The 19669-nt window shown below is 63.5% G+C and overlaps 1 protein-coding gene across 1 annotated transcript in view; it reads right to left on the bottom strand.

The window, feature by feature from the left end:
* Nucleotides 1-627: 627 nt before the first annotated feature.
* CACNA2D2 (calcium voltage-gated channel auxiliary subunit alpha2delta 2) overlaps nt 628-19669 on the bottom strand; it is a 193155-nt gene continuing 174113 nt past the window's right edge. The window contains exons 9-39 of the mRNA XM_035546621.2: nt 18372-18422; nt 18179-18278; nt 17061-17219; nt 16793-16900; nt 16196-16274; nt 15984-16033; nt 15399-15488; nt 15240-15308; nt 15055-15129; nt 14527-14601; nt 13936-14007; nt 13705-13776; nt 13496-13557; nt 11944-12020; nt 10837-10857; nt 8884-8944; nt 3964-4061; nt 3762-3852; nt 3539-3601; nt 3331-3434; nt 3155-3253; nt 2962-3056; nt 2675-2722; nt 2483-2554; nt 2145-2297; nt 2008-2060; nt 1848-1903; nt 1617-1740; nt 1380-1489; nt 1138-1226; nt 628-756 (exon numbers count right to left, since the gene is read on the bottom strand). Coding sequence (XP_035402514.2) covers nt 628-756; nt 1138-1226; nt 1380-1489; nt 1617-1740; nt 1848-1903; nt 2008-2060; nt 2145-2297; nt 2483-2554; nt 2675-2722; nt 2962-3056; nt 3155-3253; nt 3331-3434; nt 3539-3601; nt 3762-3852; nt 3964-4061; nt 8884-8944; nt 10837-10857; nt 11944-12020; nt 13496-13557; nt 13705-13776; nt 13936-14007; nt 14527-14601; nt 15055-15129; nt 15240-15308; nt 15399-15488; nt 15984-16033; nt 16196-16274; nt 16793-16900; nt 17061-17219; nt 18179-18278; nt 18372-18422 — 2605 coding nt within the window. The remainder of the gene's footprint in view (nt 757-1137; nt 1227-1379; nt 1490-1616; nt 1741-1847; nt 1904-2007; nt 2061-2144; nt 2298-2482; nt 2555-2674; nt 2723-2961; nt 3057-3154; nt 3254-3330; nt 3435-3538; nt 3602-3761; nt 3853-3963; nt 4062-8883; nt 8945-10836; nt 10858-11943; nt 12021-13495; nt 13558-13704; nt 13777-13935; nt 14008-14526; nt 14602-15054; nt 15130-15239; nt 15309-15398; nt 15489-15983; nt 16034-16195; nt 16275-16792; nt 16901-17060; nt 17220-18178; nt 18279-18371; nt 18423-19669) is intronic.

Here is a 19669-nt window from a genome sequence, read left to right as displayed (position 1 = left end):
TTTTTCACCCCAGTTTCTGTGCCCAAGGATGAATGAGAGCAGATGAGCTGAGAGCGGGGACCGTGGGCTCGGTCCCGTCCTGGCAAAGGCGATGCCTGGCTCCACGCGCCCGCAGGGATGCTGCCACCCGCCGCTGTCCTCCCGCACGCCCAGGGGGCCAGGCCCCCCCCCAGACAAATCATACCTCCACCAAATCACGTCTCCATCACCTTCCCTATTTTCGTGTTATGTTTTCCCCCCCCCCCCCCTTTTTTTTTCCCACATGTCCTTGTCGCTGACAACAAATACCGTCGTTCTCCAGGCTAAACTAAATGTAGAAAGATCTGGTTTAAAATCTTCAGGCTAAAAAAATAGGCGAGGGACGGGGGGGCTGCGGTGGGGGGCACAAGGCGGGGGGGCGGCCGGCAGGGGCTTTCGGAGTCCGAGCGGCCAGAGCGGCTGGACGCCGTCCTGGTTTGGGGGGCCCCTGCCCGCACCCCGGCTCTTCTTTGGATGCGGCCGTGGGGAGCGCGGGGGGGGCGGCCCCGGGGCTGGGGGGGGTCCCCGAGGGGGGTCGCTCCCGTCCCGCTGGGCCTCGGGAGGGGATGGAGATGGAGGCTGAGAGAACAGGAGGGCGGCAGGCGTGGGTTAAAGGCAGGCGGCCAGGGGCAGCGGGTGCCGGCTGGCGCTGGAGTAGAGGAGCAGCAGCTGCAGGGAGAGCAGGACCCCGAGGGAGGGGGCGAAGGAAGCCCCTCGGCCGCAGTCTGAGGTATCTTCCTGGGGGGGCAAAGGGAGAGCGTCCGTGGGGCACCCCCAGAGCTGCTGCCGAGCCCCAGGGGCACCCGATGTGACCCCGCTGTGCCTCGTTCCTGGGGACCCCCATGGCGCTGCCCCCCCCCCCCAGACCCCCATGGTGCACCCCCCAGACGCCCATGGTGCTGCCCACCAAGACCCCCATGGCTCCGCTCCCCCAGGGTCCCCCCAGGGCTCTGATCTCCCCCAGGGGGCTCCCCCAAAGCTCCATTCCCCCCCCCCCATGGCTCTGCCCCCCTGGGGATCCCCCAGAGCTCTGCTCCCCTCCCCACGGGGAGCCCCCCGCTCTGATCCCTTCCCGGGGGCCCCCCACGGCTCTGCGCCCCCCCGCCCTCCCCCACGTACGGTTGCATTGTAGTCGAAGCAGATGTGGGGGCCTTTCCGGTAGCGGGGCCTGTCCACCAGCTCGCACTGGTTCGGGTCTCTCGGGGGAGCTTCGCAGGTCAAGGAAACGATGGGGACCAGGGTGGCGGTGGCGGGGATGACAATGGGGTGCCCCACGGTCCCCACAGCCATGGGGCAGCCCCCCCCCTCCCCCCCGACCCCACAGCCCCCTGCGCTCCCTCCCCCAGCCCACCAAAGGATACCCCTGACCTCCGCCTGCAGCAGCTTGACAGACTCGCACTGGCTGCAGAGGGGCTTGTCGGCCACCACGAAGAGCAGGTTGGTGTTGGCCAGCCTCTGCGCGTGGAAGAGCCTGGGGGACGCAAGGTTGGTCACCGTCCTGTCCCATCCCGTCACCTTCCCATCCCGTCCTGTCCCCACCCCCCCCCCACCAAGCCCACAGGGTCACGCAGCTGCCCCACCCGTGGGGACAGACCCACCTGGAGCAGTTCCCGCAGTCGATGATGGCGTTGTAGGTGGCGTTGACGGTGCTGAAGTAGTACTGCGTCTGCTTCATGATGCAGCTCGTCTCCCGGGCCTCCATGCTGTCAGCCGTCACGTCCTCTGCGCCCGCACAGTGCCGTGGGATGGGGGCGCGGGCCCCGGGGCCGCGTGTCCCCAGCCAGGGGGATGTCACCCGCCCGCCCCCACGTGCCCGTCCCTGCACTCACCCGTCTGGAACCAGCTGCTGTAGGTGAGGCCGTAGAGGAACTGCTGGAAGAGGGACCTAGGGATGCAGCGTGCGGCCGCGTGAGCTGCGCCAGCCCTGGGGACGCACCGGTGTCCCCCGGCGGCGTCCTGAGGAGGGGACGCGGCACGGATGGCACTCACCAGGCCGCGGCTGAGGTCCACCAGGCGAGGTTCAGCAGGTCGGCCACGGTGGGCTGCGAGCAAAGAAGGGGGCAAAAGTGAGGCAGCGGGTCCCCGCGTGATGCCGGGGCACCCTGCGGGTCCTGGGGGGCACTCACCACGAAGACGCCGCGGGGCGCAGCGCCCGTGTTGCTCTGGGCCTCGGGGGCGCAGACGGACTGGAAGTCGTAGGACTCCTTGCGGGTGTAGAAGGAGTTGTTGTAGAGGGCGGACATCAGGTTGGCGTCCACCTCGCTGAAGAACTTGCCCACCTGGATGGGGACACCGAAACCGAGTCTGCACCCAGCGGGGACGGCGGGACCGTGCCTCTGGGTCTCCCACGGCAGGGACTTGCGGAGGTGTGTAACGTCACATGTGGCACGAGGTTAGAGTCCTCAGCTCCCTGCCGGCATCATGCACACCAGGAGAGGAGCGTTTTGGGGGCTGCAGTGCTCACCTGGTACCAGTGATCCTCCTGGTTGGAGAGCACCAGAAAGCCTCCGTCGTCAATGAGGACACAGATGAGGTCCTGGGGAAGGAGGACAGCGTCACCTACCCGCCACGGCCCCCCTGGGGGGAAGAAGGGGTACAGGGGCCAGCAGGGCCCCCCCAGACCCCCACTGTGCCCCTAGCCCTGCCCACCACCCACCTTGTTGTTGGCCTCGCAGTCCATCTCGCAGCTGCTCGAGGGGTCACACTGTCAACCGAAATGGCCGCACATGGAGGGGTTAGGGACACCATCCTCCCCTGCCAGGGCCATCCGTCCCCAGCGGGATGGGGACCGGCGCCACGTGCAGGGTGATGGGTCTGGGGCCGTGAGCCAGAGGGAACACGGGCAGCACAGCCTGGGAGTGCTCCCCAGCCACCCCCCGGGTAAGCAGAGCCCTGTCCCTGTCCCTGTCCCTGTCCCTGCCCCTGTCCCTGTCCCCAGCATACCCGGCGGGCGCCCAGCTGGTCGCGGTCCGTCCGGTTGCTTGCCAGCACCTTGAACTTCTCCGCCCAGGCCTCCAGGTCCAGCTTCACCCCCACCACTGGGGAAGAGCAAGGGGACCCGCAGGCAGCGGGGGGGGGACGGGGTCAGCCCCGGCTCGGGGTGGACAGGGATGTCCCCAGCCCAGCCCCTGCTCACCTGCTGGCTTCAGCGTCTTGCCCCCGATGCTGAGCTCCACGGCGGTGCTAACCAGGATCCCGATGGTGTTGTTCTCCAGATCCAGCCCCCGGTATCCGGCTGCAGAGAGCAGGGGTGGCATGAGGGGACACGCAGGGCCAGCCTGGGCCACCTCACGGCACCCCGCTGGCACTCACCGTCCCGGTAGGGCGGTTTGAAGATGTAGCCCTTGTTATCCAGGCTCCTGCGGTAGAAGCTGGCATTGAAGGGCTCCGGTTCCTCCTCCCAGTCATCCGCAGCCCTGGAAGGGAGCAGACACGGTCGTGGATGTCACTTGTTCCCAGCTCTGCCATCAGATGTGTCACCACAAGGGGCCGGGCACGCAGACCCCACCAGGACACTCACTTGTTTGGGAAGACGCGGGTGATGCCCCCATCAGTGGCTGCGAAGACAGCCAGGAGACTGTACCTGCAGGGAGAGGGTACAGGGATGCCGGGCGTTGGCAGCGTTTTGCTCACTCCCCTGGCTCTGTCCCTGTCCCCTGTCCCACCCCACAATGTCCCTGAGCCCCTCTGCCCTTGCGTCCCCAGGGACGGCTGCGGGGAAGGGTCCCCTCGCCCCTGCCTACGTGTTGAGGTCCTGGTCCTTCCAGACGCGCTCCACCAGCTGCTGCGTGATGCCCGTGTCGAGGATCAGGTTGTGCAGGAGGAAATTGTCACCTTGGGAGAGGAGGAGCAGGAGGTGAGGGCCGGTGCCCGCAGGGCCACCCACGCCCCCGCGCTGCCACCCCACGCCCTGCGATCCCCTGCGAGCCGGCCCTGGCTACTCACACTGCTTGGAGTCTGGGGTCACCTTTTCCATGAGGGCAATAAAGTTCTCCAGGAACTCGGTGTTGTTATCCGACAAGTCGAGGTCTTTGCAATACTCTCTGGGGTTTGGGTGACAACGTTTGTGGTTCGCAAGGATGGAAAAGGTAAGGTCAGTTTTCCCCCCACGCTGGTCGTGCTCGTGTCCCCTCTCCTGCCGGGCTCCGGCCAGGTGCCCACAGGCCCCGTGTCACCTCCTCGCCCCATGGAGAGCCACGCCGGCCTGCGGGCAGCTCTGCCGCCCGTGGTGCCCCTGGCTCTGTCACCTCTGTGGGCACTGCGGTGCCACCAAAGTGCTGTCACCTCCCTGGAGGTGCGCGAGCCCCAGGGCTGCCCTCGCAGGTGCTGGATGATGTCTGAAGGCATCCCAGTTTGCCCAGTTTGGTACAAACTGATGCACCCCTGCCCCGGTCTCCCCGTACTGGGAGAGTGCCACGACTTCTGCCACCGCACCCCGTATCCCCGCTTGTACCCAGTGGCAGCAGTACTTACCTTGGGCGCACGCTGGGGACCCTGGGGACGGGGGGCAGCGACACCGTGCCCACCCGGCCCTTTGCTCCCCAGGGCCAGCTGCTGGCATGTCCGGGGCAATTTTGGGGAGGGGCCTGCCTTGGGACCCCCTCCCTGGGTCGCCGCATCCCCGCTCGGGGGGGAGCAGCCACCTGCACGGCCACGCGGACGCGCACGGATACAGGGACTTGCACACCCACGGAGAGAACACGGGATATACGGTTTCTGAAAATGACCACGGCAGCGCCGGCGGCATGTTGTAGGGCACCCACCGGGCCGTGCCGGCGGGGAGGGGGCTCATGGAGCTGCTCCCAGGATGTGGAGCGCTCACCCTGAGTTCCAGACCCCTTTTTTTTTTGCTCCCAAAGCTCTGCAGATCTAGCTGCGAAAGCCATGCCCGCCCCTGCTGCACACTGACACAATGCCTTCCTAACTAAACAGCCCCGGGGGGCAGTGTGGGGCAGAGACACTCCTTCCTGCCCCACCTCTGGCACCATCCTGACTGCATCGATGGGCTGGTTTCATAAAAATAGCATTTTTATGTTTCTCGTTAAGATTCTGCTTTGGCTCCCACATTTCTCAGACCTCACTGCCCCGGTGCGTTGCACCTGAGACAACCCCAAAGCCACCTCTGACACTGGGGCTGCGCTTCAGCTGCACATTTTGAGTGATTTTTGTAATGAATCAGTAAACTGAGCCATGACCTCTGTGGACCCCGAGGGTATGGGGCACCTGTGGGTGCTGCAAGCAGCCGTGCGCTGTAGGATCGACCCGCTGATGTCCCCGCAAATTGCGGTGATAAAGTACCCACCAGGCCACCCGGCTGCTGTGCTGGTGCATAAATGTGAGGCTGGTGCCGTGCCCAAGGTTTGGGGTTCTGTGACTTTGGACGCACTTTTGAGGGACCAGGCATGCCGGTGCCGGATGGGGCACAGCTGTCCATGTGGGGCAGGAGTGTTCTGGGCAGCAAGCTGGCTGGGCTTATCTGCAGGGCTTTAAACTAGATGTGGTGGGGAAGGGGATGCACCTCTGAGTGAAGGAAGCATACCTGAGAACACTATCACTCTAAGTAACAGCTGGGAAATACTTGTGACCCGTCCCAATGCGAATAGGAAGAGGAAGGGCAAACCATGGTGCAATTAGACAAATATGACCTGATTGCTATCATGGAAATGTGGTGGGATGGATCACGTAACTGGAACACTGGGAGAGAGGGCTGCAAACTCTTCAGAAGGGATAGACAGGGAAGGGAGGGGGTGTTGCCCTCTACATTAGGGAAGGGATTGTTTGTGAAGAGATGCCTCTGAGAAACAGCCACAGGCAGGTGGAGAGCTTGTGGGTGAGAGTTAAGGGCCGCACCAATAAAGGACAGCTTGTGGTTGGGGCCTACTCCAGGCCGCCTGATCCATGGAGCCTGTGGACGAGGCCTTCGTGCTCCAACTACAAGAAGCGTCGCGCTCGCACGCCCTCATCCTGACAGGGGACTTCAACCTCCTGGATGTCTGCTGGGAAAGCTGCACAGCAGGCTGTGAGCAACCCAGGAGATTCGAGGATAACTGCCTGGTCCAGGTACTAGAAAAACCACCCAGAGGAGAAGCATTACCGGACCTGGTGCTCACCAGTGTGGAAGAGCTCACTAAAGGGGTCGAGATTGGAGGCAGTCTGGGCTGCAGTGACCATGCCCTGGTTGAGTTTGTGATCTCGAGGAATACAGGCCTGGCAAAGAGCAAAGTCAGGGCCCTGAACTTCCGGAGAGCAAACTTCAAGCTATTTAAAGATCTAGTAGCTGAGATCCCCTGGAACACTGTCCTTAGGGACAAAGGAGCTGAGCAGAGCTGGAGACTCTTTAAGGATGTTTTCCTTAGCGCACAAGAACTCTCCATCCTCCTGTGTAAAAAAGCAGGCAGGGAGGGCAGATAACTGGGATGGCTGAGCAAGGACCTGCTGGTCAGACTGAGGCACAAGAAGGAAATGCACAGGCAGTGGAAGCAGGGACATGTGGCCTGGGAAGAGTACAGGGATGTGGTACGGATGTGCAGGGATGGGATCGGGAAAGCCAAGGCACAGATGGAACTGAGCTTGGCAAGGGACAACAGGAAGGGATTCTACAGACACATTGCTCGGAAAAGAAAGGCCAGGGAGAGTGTAACCCCCTCTACTGGATGAGAAGGGTGAACTGGTAACGACAGACATGGAGAAGGCTGAGGGACTCAACAACGTCTTTGCCTCAGTCTTCACTGCCAGTCAGGCTTCCCAAATCTTTTGTTTACCTGAACCCGTAGATGGAGGCTGGGGGAGCAAAGTCCCACCTGCTCTAAGTGAAGAGCAGGTTCGAGACCACCTGATGAAACTAAACACGTACAAGTCTATGGGGCCTGATAACATTCCCAGCGTCCTGAGGGAACTGGCTGATGTAGCTGCCAAGCCTCTCTCCATCATATTTGAAACGTCCTGGCAGTCGGGTGAAGTCCCTGGTGACTGGAAAAGGGGAAACATCACTCCCATTTTTAAAAAGGCTAGAAAGGAAAACCCAGAGAACTACAGACCGGTGAGCCTCACCTCTGTGCCTGGCAAGATCATGGAACAGATCCTCCTGGAAACTATGTCGAGGCACATGCAAGACAAAGAGGTGATATGAGACAGCCAGCATGGCTTCTCCAAGGGCAAATCGTGCCTGACCAATCTGGTGGCCTTCTGTGATGGAGTGCATCAGTCGACAAGCTAAGACCAAATGATGTCATCTGCCTGGACTTCTGCAAGGCCTTCGGCATGGTCCCACATGACATCCTGGCCTCCAAATTGGAGAGATATGGATTTGGTGGCAGGACCATTCAGTGGATAAGGAGTTGGCTTGAAGGTGGCACCCAGAGAGTGGTGGTCAATGGCTCTGTTTTCAGGTGGAGGCCGGTGACGAGTGGTGTCCCTCAGGGGTCTGTCCTGGGACCGGTACTGTTTAATACCTTTATCAATGACATGGACAGCGGGATCGAGTGCACCCTCAACATGTTTGCAGCTGACACCAAGCTGAGTGGTGTGGTTGATACACCAGAAGGAAGGGATGACATCCAAAGGGACCGGGATAAGCTTGAGAATTGGGCCCGCGTGAACCTAATGAGGTTCAACAAGTCCAAGTGTAAGGTGCTGAACCTGGGCCAGGGCAATCCCAGACAGGAGGCCAGACTGGGAGAAGAGCTCATTGAGAGCAGCCCTGCAGAGAAGGACTTGGGGTTCTGGTGGATGAGCTCGACATGAGCCAGCAGTGCGCGCCTGCAGCCCAGAAGGGCAACTGCGTCCTGGGCTGTGTCAAAAGGAGTGGCCAGCAGGGGAGGGAGGTGATTGTCCCCCTCTGCTCTGCCCTTGGGAGGCCCCACCTGGAGTGCTGCATCCAGGTCTGGGGCCCCCAGCACAAGAAGGATGTGGGGCTGTTAGAGGGGGTCCAGAGGAGGGCCACGAAGATGCTCAGAGGGCTGGAGCACCTCTCCTATGAAGAAAGGCTGAGAGAGCTGGGGATGTTCAGCCTGGAGAAGAGAAGGCTCCGGGGTGACCTCACTGCAACCTTTCAGTACTTGAAGGGGACTGAAAAAGAAGATGGGGAGCAACTCTTTGCTCAATCAGATAATGACAGGACAAGGGGGAATCGTTTTAAACTAAAGGAGGGGAGATTTAGATTGGATGTTAGGAAGAAATTATTCACTCAGAGGGTGGTGAGGCACTGGCACAGGTTGCCCAGAGAAGCTGTGGATGCCCCATCCCTGGAGGTGTTTAAGGCCAGGTTGGATGAGACCCTGATCAACCTGATCTAGTGGGTGGCGTCCCTGCCTACAGCAGGGGGTTGGAACTGGGTGAACTTTGAGGTTCCCTCCCAACCCAAGCCGTTCTGTGATTCTATAATTCTATAAACACACATGTGATTAGCTGGCAGCATTAATTAGGGCTGCTCACGAGTTGTACCATATCTCCCTGCAGTGGCGTGAGGGACGGGGTGCCGGGGAGCCTGTACGCCCCGCGGGGGGACGGGCACTCATCCCCTTGGGGCGACAATCCCTCTCCTGAACGGGTGGCGTGGTGAGGCGGGGGGCGCGTCTGTCTGTCTGTCTGTCTGTCTGGGATTTTCAGAAACTATACCTATATATGCACGCGCATAGGCGGGGCTACGCTGCGTCCATATATACCGCGTCCATATAGACCGCACCGCGCGCGACCGGGTGGGCACGGGCGAGCGCCGCCGCCACCGTGGGGGACCGGTGCCTCCGTCACCACGCGGCACGCGGGCACACGACACAGACAGCAGCAGGAGACAGGCACGACATGGCGAGGGGGGCAGCGGGGCCGGGGAGGGGATGCACACCTCGGCAAGCGCACACACAGAGCTACCTGGGAGCAATGAACACATGTCCCTCCGACTCAAAGCTGTTTGGCAGCAGGTATTCAAAATCTGCAACAGAAAGGCAACGTTATCCGGCGGGGGCTGCAAACGGGGGTGCCGGGGGGCGTAGGAGGGAGAGAGACAGACAGAGAGAGAGGGCAGGGAAAGAGACTGGCTGCGTCGGTAACAAGAGAGAAAGGAGAGGCCGTCGTGCCGGCCGGCCGCCCCCACGTTGGGAGGATTTGGATCGAATTGGCTGGTTGGCGGCACGAGTGCGCTCGGCTCGGCTGGGCGGCACGCTGGGACACGCGTGCACGCGCACGCACACATATATATGCACGCGTTCACATGTATATATATGCGTGGTTGGTGGCGTCTCTCTCTTATTAGGGTCATCGACAACGGGAGGGAACCGCATGCTGTGCTCGTGGGCGCAGGAGAACCACCGAAACACTTGGTCGTCAGAGAGAAAAGGAGATTTCAGGCATCGGCATGGCCAAACCGGGCACCTTGACGAGGACAGTCCAACCAGCGGCTCGTCCCGGGGTGAGGGGACGCGCAATGCACCGCGGGGTCCTGCTGCAGGCCCCCCCTCCCGTCCCCGGGGTGGCGGGACCCCCGCGGGGACGCAGCCTCCAGCCCTGGGCCACCCCGCTCCGTCCCCGTTGGGGCTCAGCTCCAGCGGGGCTCGGGGCTGCGCTGTGCGTGGGGACGTGCTACGGGACATCCCGGGGTCCCCACGGTGTCGCCCCCCACCCCGGCGGGCACCGCCGCCCCCCAGTGCATTGAGCGGCCCGGCGGGGCGGCACAGCCGGAGGTTGGACTGTTGCTCTCCGAGGGCTGTAGGCAGGGGCTGGGTACAAGCCGATGAGAGGAGGAGGAGGAGAGGAGTACAAAACACTCGTACTGAGCCCATCCGCATCGCCATCGCAGGGGCGCCGGGAGGAGGCAACTCAAGGCTGATGGGACAGGGCTGAGGGGGACGCTCGCGCCTCCGCCTGCTGCCGCCCCCCGCTCTCCTGTCCCCGCGGTCCCCTCCCCATCCTCCCCCTGGAGCCACGCGGGTGCCGTGTGGGTGGCATCGCGCCGGCTGACCCGGGCCAGGGGATGCACTCCCCTGCTGCGGGCACGGGGACGCGGGCCACGTCCCGCCATGGGTGGCATCGGTGACAACTGCGGGGTGACCGCCCTGAGCCCCCCCCACGCTGGGGGGCTCCAAGTCCCGGGGTGAGAGCTGGTGCCAGGACGGGGCCGATGCCCTCCCCGTGGAGCAGGGGACACGGGGACACCAGCCACGCGGCAGGGTGGCATCGCCCCGCGCTGGGGGGCTGCCCCAAAAAGCCCGTCCCAGAGGATGAAGGTGGTGGCGGGAGCGATGGCAAGGGCACCGCCGGGGTCCCTGGGCCCCGTCCCCCCACCCCGCACCCCCAGCCCCGCTCTGCACAGCCCTATCCCGTTCAGGTTGAGTTGTCTTGGGGGGGAAGCGGAGGAGCCGGGGTCGGGGGGGAGAAGAGAGCTGGAGGGGTGAGAGCAGGGAGAGGGCGGCAAGAAGAGGGATCGGCGGAGGAGGAAGAGCAGGATCCAGGGCTGGCTACGAAAAACCTCATCAATCAGAAAGGGTTTCGGATGAGACCGGCTCTTGAGCGGTGTCAGGTCGGATTTCGGAGCGATGCACGGGAAGGGAGTGGGGGTAACCGTGGGAAAGCTCTCATGAACATAACAAGACATGTTGCTTCCAAATAAAGGGGGGGGGCTGGAGGAGTGGAGGAAGAGGAGGAGGAGGAGGAAGAGGAGGAGGAGGCAGGGGGTCGGTGGCGGTTTGCAGGTTCGGCAAACGGGCAGGGAGATGGGCAAGCAGGGGGGGAGAGGTGGGGGAGCCGTGGAGGCAGGGCTGGGGGGGGCCGGACACGGGGCAGGGACGGGGTGGTGAAGGTGAGTGGTCTGAGACTGAAAATACTTGCCCTTCATTTTGATGTTTGGTACTGTGTGAATCCACCATAGAGAGAAAGCAAGAAAAACAACAAACAAAAAAACAACAAACAAAAAAAAAGGGGGTTGGGTGGAAAGGGGGAAGGGGGCACAAACAATATTTTATTCAATCGCCGTTTGAATAAAAATATTGTGTATCATAATCATACCAAAAGGAAACCTCTTGCAAAAAAACGACATGAAAAAGAAAAGGAAAGAAAAAATAAAACAGTAAAGAAATAAAAAGGCCACAGTGAAATAATAAAAGATGCCAAGATATCACTAGAGAAATATATATATATATATTCAGTACTCCAAAGGAAAATGAGAGTCAGTAGCAAACACTTGCAACAGTCTTGATACAGCAATGCTCTCACTGCGTCATGCAGAAAGTCGAGGCTGGGGGAGGCGGGGGGGGAGCGGGATGTGGGGACCCCCCTCCCGGGACGGGCCCAGCCCGGTCCCCGCGGGGCGCACGGCGGCCGGAGGGGCCGGGGGCGGAGGGCGCCGCTGGGGGCTCCGCGTCAGCCCCGCGACGTGGGGAGAGGGTTCGGGGTCCGGGGTGGGGTGGGGGGGGAGAGAGAGGGGGGCCAGGCTAACACACAAGTACACGGATTAATTCGAAAGGAAAGGAAAATTCGAAACCAACCGAAACCGAACTCATCGAAACAATAAGAATGGTCGAAAGCAAAGAAGAATCGTAATAAAACGAAGGAAATAAAAAAAAAATAAAAAAAGAAGACCCATGCAGACTTTCACAGGCTTGCAAGTTCTCTGGCTGCTGCAGCGCTCCCTGACCCCAGCAGGCGCCTGCCCCTCAGGTGCTGGGGGCGCATCGTGCCGGGGTGCAGCCCTGGCACCCCCAGGCGCAGCTGGCCCCTGCCTCAGCGTGTGTGCGCTCACCTCCTCACGCCTCTTTTCCTTTGCTTTTTTTTTTTTTTTTTTTAACTTCTTTAATTTTTTATTTTGCTTTCCTCTCACAGCTATTCTCATCCCTTTTCTCATCGGGCTTCGCTTCGTTCTGTCCCCCCCGACAGCCGTTTCTGGGGGGGCCGGGGCAGAGGGTGTGCGGGGGCAGGGGGAGGGCAGGGGCTACTTACACTTCACTTGCAGGATCTGGTCGCTGAGGTTGGCCTGGATGTAGTAGGTGCTGTAGGGCGGCAGGACCAGCCCCAGGCTGCGGAGGGGAAAGCAGACGGGCGGCGTGAGGCTCTGCGCCCGCCCAGCGCCGTCGCGCGTGGGCGCCCACCGAAGCCACGCGGCACCCAGGGACATCCCTGCGGCACCCACGGGTGTCCTGGAGTGCCCGAGGACATCCTGGGCCGTCCATGGACATCCCGGGGCACCCAGGGCTATCCTGGGGCACTCAGGGACATCCTGGGGCACCCACAGACATCGTGGAACACCCAGGGATGTTCTGGAGCACCCAGGACCACCATGGGGCACCCAAGAAAATCCCAGAGCACCTAGGGACATCCTCGAGCACCCAGGGACATCCTGGAGCACCCAGGACCACCATGGGGCACCTGGAGCCCCCCCAGGACCATTCCTGGAGCTCCCACAGACATCCTGGAGCTCCCAGCGCCATCCTGAAGCACCCAAGGATGTCCTGGGGCATCCACGGCCACCCCCTGAGCACAGGGAGGTGACAAGCCTGCCCAGCCAAGGCTGAGATGGGTACCAAGGGTACCGAGTGCCTGCCGGGTACCAAGGGAGATGCACGTGGAGGAGGGACCAGCCGTCCCCAAAAGGGAGGAAGCCAGGAGGAGCCGCAGCCCTCGAAGGAAGAGTCAGAAGCTGCCCGGTTTGGGGAGAAAGAAGAAAACTGTTACATGGGCACCAGCTCCAGGTGAATTCGTGCACCGGGAGCGTCTGGCGCATCAGATGCTGGGGTTGGGGTGGGAAAGGAGGAGCCGGGAGGTGGTCCTGGGACTGCCAAATCCATGGGAGATGCCGGAGGGAGCCGGGCTGCCAGATGCTGTCTGCTGTGGCGTGGTGGCTTTTGGTGGCAGCGTTTGGTGACAGCGCCGAGCTAAGTGAGCATCGGCTCCTGGGGACCCTGCGCCTGCGGGGAGCCCCCAGGCACTGCGTGTCTGACCCTCATCAAACATCACGCGTGCACTCGCCTCCGTGGTGTGGTGGGGCAGGAGCAGGGCACCGTGGGGGCACCATGGGACGAGCCCCGAGCTTGGGGAGGGGGCTCCAGCGTGCGCCAGTGAGGTGAGGAGGAGGAGGAGGAGGAGGAGGAGAGGACAGACAGGGTGGCGGGGGGGTCACGCATCTGCCTGCCCAAACTTGTGCGAACTTGGCTGAGCTCGGGCCAGTGGTGGAGTCCCCATCCCTGGAGGTATCTGAGCCGTGTGGACGTGGCACTAAGGGACGTGGCTTGGTGATGGGACTTGGCAGGGCAGGTCGGCGGTTGGACGTGGTGATCCTGAAGGTGTCTCCCAACCCAGATGGTTCTGGGGTTCTGTAAATGTGGAGGGAGCTCTGCTCTCCACCTCCAAAGCAACCTCCTGCGCAATGACCTGGAGCATGTGTCTGCAAGCCCCCAGTCCGTGGGACACGCTCGTGGTGGCCTGGGGGACCTCCGGAGCTTCAGGCATGAGGCCACGTCCCCCTGCCAGCGCGGGTCCTGCCGAAGGCGCTCACCTGTAGTTGGTGCTTTTGATGGGGGCCCACGTGTAGGTCCTGAACACCTCGTCGATGTATTGCTGCGGACCAGAGGCAGCGAGTCAGGGCTCTGCGGTGCCGGGACCGTGCCGGGGTGGTGGCATGGGACCCGGCTCCGTGCCAGCGGGGTGGCAGTGCCACTCTGCACAGGGGTGGCTCTGGCTGTGACCCCCTCCCCTGCTAATTACCTCGTCCAGGGACTTGATCAGGGTCTTGATGAACCTCTGCCCGTCGTTTCCGTCAATCATGCTTCTCCGGATCTGGGGGACACGGAGGAAGTGACTGAGGGCAGCCCGGCTGGGGCGCGTGGGCCACCCAGCATCACCCAGGGGACAGTGACCCAGCTGAGGCTGGCGGGGATCGGTGCCGGAGCAGCGGGTGCCAGCCGTGCCCCGCCACCTGCCCCAGCCTCTGCCCACCTCCTCCTTGTTCTCGTCCTCCAGCTCGGCGTCCAGGAAGTCCAGCGTCACCGGCTCGCGGAAATTGATGATCTGCAGGCAGAGAGGGAGGGACGGGAAGGACTCAGGGCTCCCACAGCCGCCGCTGAGCCCAGACAAACTCATCACAGCCTGCTCGGGGCGGCTCCGCTCCTTCCTGTCCCAGGGCGGGAGAGACCCCGGGGCACAGTGTCCCCTGATGCAGAATGGGGACAGGAATTCCCCTGTTCCCGCTGACGGGCAGCCCATGAACACCGGTGATGAGCTAAGTAGGACATTGCTGCCAGCGAGACAGATCCACCCTGGTCGCTGCTGCTGCCTCGCTCCCCGCTCGTTGCCCAGTGACGAGTCCCCGCCATTAGCCGCTCCGTGAGCCGGCTCCCCCAGACAAACAAGCCCTCCTCCGTTCGCCTGACATCCCCAGCAACTCCCATTTCTCGTGGGGCCCGGTAACTCCCGCGTGCTGCCAGCAGCGGGGCATTATCTGTCACGTCGCGCCGCTTCTCCCTGCCTCAGTTTCCCCCCGGGGGGCAGAGGCGAGGACCCAGCAGGGGGGAGCGCGCCCCTCCTCACCTGGGGCTGCAGGTTGGGGTGCAGCAGCACGTAGCCGTTCAGGTCGATGGCGAAGACGTAGCCGTTCGCCCCCAGCTGCGGGAGGACAGGAGGGGTGAGCGCAGCCAGGCAGCTCTGCGGCGTGCCGAGCCGTGCCGAGCCGTGCCGAGCCCACGCCACCCACCAGCTCTGCAGGCTCGTTTTTTTTTTTCTCTCTCCAACCTCCAAAACTCAGCTCCAAACCCCCTTTTGCAGAGCACTGTGATGGGAACACAGGGGCAAAGACACCCGGAGCTTTTTCCTCTCTCCCCGCCTCTGGATTTTGTCCTCTGGGGCTCTGGCCAGTTCCCACTGACTCTGCAAGTGTTTCTGCTCTGCGTCCCCAAGTGCCACCCAGCCGGATCCCTGCTGCCACCCGCCTGCCACCACGGTCACTGCCTGCAAGGACTGCTGCTGCAGCTCTGCCGGAGGTGCCCACGCCGCAGCGGGGCCGTGGGGCACTTGGGGAGCCGTGGGGCAGGGATGGATGGGGAACACCCCCCCACGCACGTTGTAACGCGGCGTCAGCTTCTTGATGTCGTTCAGCGCCACGTCGATCCCCATCACGCCCAGGATGAGCTGGTTCTGGAAGGAAGCGCAGGGCGGCAGCGTCAGGGCTTGGGCTCTGCCCAGAACCCGGCAGGCAGCACCCAGGGGTGCCAGTGCCCCCCCCTAGGGCGCGGGGCGGCTCTTGCCTTCCTGTCGCTGCTGTCCTCCGTCAGGTTGAACACCGGCAGCGTGCCCGTCACCACCAGCCCCAGCCCCTGCGCGAGCACAGAAGGGTGTCACCCAGCCCCTCGGTGGCACCCGGGCGTCGTGCCCCTGCGGGGGCTGCGTGGGGCCGGGGTCCTCACCAGGGCGTCCTGGTAGACGTTGGTCCACTGAACCTGCTTGGCTCGGTTCCCGGCCAGGACCATGGGTCTGCCCAGCACGTCCAGGTACTCCTGCGGGGACAGAGGGGACGGCGTGACACGGGGGCCCCGCACCCGGCGGTGACATCTGTGCTCCGTAACGCCCCGCTCCCAAATCTCAGCTCAACACTGGGTGCCCCGTGCCCGCCACCCATGGGTGCTACCACCACGAGCTGCCCCAGGAGCAGCGGCTGCTGCTGGCAATATCTGGGGGGAATTGCTGCAGCAGGAATCCCCAAGTGGGGGTGCTGACGTGCCAACAAGGCGCTGCTCGCTCTGCTCTGTGCTGGGAAAGCAGCAGGGGCAGGGAAGGGGCCTCCAACCCTGAGTGGCCCCGGGGTCACATCTGTCCTCGAGGGGAGCATAGGGACCCCGCTGGGAACCCCACGCAGTGGCGCCTGTTAAGGGAAAGGGGCAGGGGGTGCTGCAGAGGATGACATTCCAGTGGCATCATGCTCTTCGCCAGCATTTTGGGGTGCCTGGGGAGGGCGGCTCTGCCTGCTGCCACATGCCGGCACCCTGCCTCACCTGTGTGTTGATGCGGATGGCGCCGATGGAGGGGATTTCGAAATAGTAACCTTGGAAAAGAAAGAGAAATGCAGGTAGGGAGCCCGCCATCCCGCAGTCCATCTGTCCTGCTGTCCATCCTGCTCTGCAAGGTGCCTGCACCGTGCTGGGTGGCCCCGCACGCCCTGGGGACGCTGCCACCCGTGCCCGCCCGGCGCCAGCCCCCTGCTCACCTTTGTTGGCACACGCCATCCACTGCAGCGGGGTCACGTCGTAGTTGTGCTGCCCGACGGAGAAGGTGAAGACACGCACCTACGGCACAGCGCGGCCGTGAGCTCTCCTGAGTACACGTGGGCAGCACTGGGGACCCTGCAGGGGTCCCTGGGCTCATCCAGCAGCGCACAGCCCCGTCCCCGCACCCCGGGGTGCGCCCCCACCGGGGCAGGCGCTCAGGGAGCCCGCAGGCCCCATCCCTCCCCGCACACCAAGGTCGGTGCTGGCAGCGGTGCAGCAGCCGCCCCATTACGGGGGCAGCGGCTCGGCGCAGGAGCGGGCAGGCTGGGGAAATAGCTCCTGGCAAATGAGGCGGAAGCCGGCAATAAAGCTGGAGGCAGCCGGCTGCCGGTGAGCGATCCCAGCCGGTCCTGCTGCACGATGCCACGTCCCAGCTGGAGCCAAGCCAGGCTCCGTGCTCAGCGGTGCCAGGTACCCCTGGGTGCACCCCCAGCTCCTGCTGCAGCCCCCCGATGTCTCCTCGGGTGCGCACACGCGTGTGCCCGGCTGCGTGCTGCACACAGGCGTGGCGGCCGGGCGCAGCCGGGGGCGCTCACCGTTTTGTTGGGCCAGTTGTACTTCTCGAAGACGTCCTGCACCCGGTCCTCGCCGCCGTCCGTGAACATCATGATCATCTTGTTGCAGTTGGCCCGCGTGATGTTGGACTGCGAGGCAGAGGGATGGCGCGTGAGGCAAGCTGGGCCGGGTGGGCAGGGAGGAGGAGGGAAGCCGGCTGCTGGGGGCTGCAGCGGCACCCATGGGTGCAGCCTGCCCTCCCCTGCGAGCCCGCAGCCCCGCTGCCCTCCCCGCCGGGCCCCAGCTCACGTTCTGCAGCTGGTCGAAGGCGTACTCGAAGCCGGCCTTGTAGTCGGTCGTGCCCTTGGCCACCATCCCCTGCACGTCCTCCTTGAAGACCTTCTTGTTACGGATGTTGGCCTGCACCAGGTGCTTGAAGCACGACACCGGCTTTGCCTTCTCGTTGAACTGGGAGGGAGAAGAGAGGGCGGTGGGTCTCGGAACGGGGATGGGGACCCAAAGGCAGCCCCGGTGGGCACAAAGCACCCGTGGGCTGGAGCACCCCACGTGCAGTGTCCTGGTGGCACAGGGACAGTGGGACGAGTGGGGACACCGGGGTGACCTCAACCTGCTGCAGTCACTGCAGTCACAGAAGCCAAAGCCATCGGCCACCGATGCCATGGTGCCTCCTGGCTTTGCTTGTGGCCAGGCTGCACCCAGGGGTGCGGTGTCCCCGGGGTGATGGCCACCACATGCCCAGCGCTCCCCAAACCTCCTGAGACCCCTCGGGGACATGTGGGGTGAGGGGCAGGGGTCAGCCCAGCACGTCTCCCCCAGCCCTGGAGCCTGGGGCTGCCCTGGCTGGGTTCAGGATCCGACCTCCAGCGTGCCAGGGCTGCGGCTGCTGCTGGGCTGTGGCTCTCCTTGAGCTGCCCTTGAGCTGAAAAGCGTCCAGCAGCAGGTTTTGGAGGATTTCTTGTAAAAGGCATCAAAAGAAACAGCACTCGCCAGATCTTCGAGGGATAATTGCGGCAGGGACTGCTCAGCGCAGCCCTCCTCTCCCCCTTGCCCATCAAAAGCCCCTGCAATTCATCCTGCCTGGATTTTGAGGCCAGAAAGGACTTTTCTGATTGTCTTATCTGCTGCGCAGCACCGGCCCGGCCCTCCCGAAGCCGCGAGCAGCCGATGCCACGTCTCGGCCGCCCGACACCACCGGGGCACCTCCGCCAGGCGCCCTGCGAGCGCGGTGGTTTTTGCCCACCGCCACATACGGACGAACCCCTGGGTTCGTCTCGCGGCCGCTCCTGAGCTGGCGAGCGGGCTCTGGGGGTGGTGGCGAAGGAATTGCGCTCCCCTGCCCAGCCTCTGGCCGGGCGCCGGGCTGCAGGCACGGGGCTGACGGGGTCCCCGCGGGGCGCAGCGCTCACCGAGGCCACGTTGACGTAGTCGTCGTCCGAAAGGGTGTCCAGCATCTCGTACACCGAGGTCTTCATCAGCTTGAGGGTGAGGCCGCTCACGCTGCCGCTCCTGGCCGCAGAGAGGGGAGGTGGGGGCTCGGCAGCGCGGGGCGGAGGGGACACGGGGGTCCCTGCAGCCCCGCCGCCCGCCCGCCGTACTCACACGTCCACGATGATGACCATGTCCTTCGGGGAGGAGGCGCCTTGGATGTACCTGCGGGGCGCAGAGGGGTCAGTACTGGGGGAGTCCCGACCCCACTGCGTGCAGCCCGGAGCGCAGCCGTGCCGCGACCCCGCCGGGGCGAGGACGTGGAGCGGTGCGGCCAACCCGCCGCTCGCTGCCGCGCCAGCCTAACGAGCTCTAAATGCTAAACTCCTCCATCATCGCGGGCCCTTTTCTGCACGCTGATTATGCTGACACACGCATCCATATTAAGATGCTATTTACCCCCCCCCGGTAGCTTCAAAGGCCAGGCTGATGAGGTTATTTTTAGCTACGAGGAGGAAAAATAATAATAACACGTAAATCATCCCCTGTGAAAACAATGAGGGAAACCTTCCTCGCCCCTCAAAGGTGGCCGGGCGGCTCCCTGCCATGTGGAGGGGTCCTGGGGCTGCCCCCAGCCCGGCGGTGCCACCCAGCATGGGATGGGGACGGGCTCTGCTGCTCGCCCCCGCTCCTGCTGCCCCCGAGCCCCAGGCCCTCCCCGCTGGCGCTGGGGTCGCTGCTGGGTGGCTGCAGCCGGGCTGGGGGCTTGGCGCCCGCCCGCTCCCCCCGCTGGGCTCCCCGCAAACTAAGATGCTGCTCATAATGGGTTGTGGCAGCGCATTTATCTCCGGGTGCCCCGCTCAGATTAATACCCAGGGCTCCGCAGGAAAAGGCTTTATTTAATAGGGCCATTTATCAAGGGAGGGGAAGGAAAGTGAGTGGCGCTGGCGGTCCTGGGCGATGTGACGGCTCTGCCTGTCCCCACAGGGGCTGGAGGCAGGACTGGGGACATGGGGACCTGGGGACCAAGACCTGGGGACCCGCTGTGCCCCCCAGAGGGCTCTCAGGGTGGATGCCCACGGGCGTGGTGTGGGCTGCGTGGTGCACCAGAGCCCTGAGCAATGGTGGGGAGCAAAGGGGTGCCCCCACCCCGAGGGGTGCTGCCACAGCTCTGCGGCCAGGTGGGCGAGCACGGCGCCAGCCGGGCAGCTCGTTAGTCCCCACCCTCATCAGCAGCCCCCAGAACACCCAGCCCTCCTCTAACAGCCCCCACGGCTGCCACAGCAGAGAGCAGTTAATATTAATGCAGAGAAATCACAGATAATTAACCTGAATAATGGGACCATTAATTTTCTGACAAGGAGAGGGCCTGGCCGGGGCTGCACCCTGTGCGGAGCGGGGTGCCAGGGCTGCACCCCCCCGTCCCCAAAGCCCAGCACTGGGCAGCGACCCGGGCTCGGCACGACGGGGCC

Source organism: Cygnus atratus, chromosome 10 (assembly GCF_013377495.2).
Source record: "Cygnus atratus isolate AKBS03 ecotype Queensland, Australia chromosome 10, CAtr_DNAZoo_HiC_assembly, whole genome shotgun sequence".
NCBI lineage: Eukaryota > Metazoa > Chordata > Aves > Anseriformes > Anatidae > Cygnus > Cygnus atratus.
Note: the sequence above shows the minus strand (reverse complement) of the source record. Positions and strands in the feature narration are given on the sequence as shown.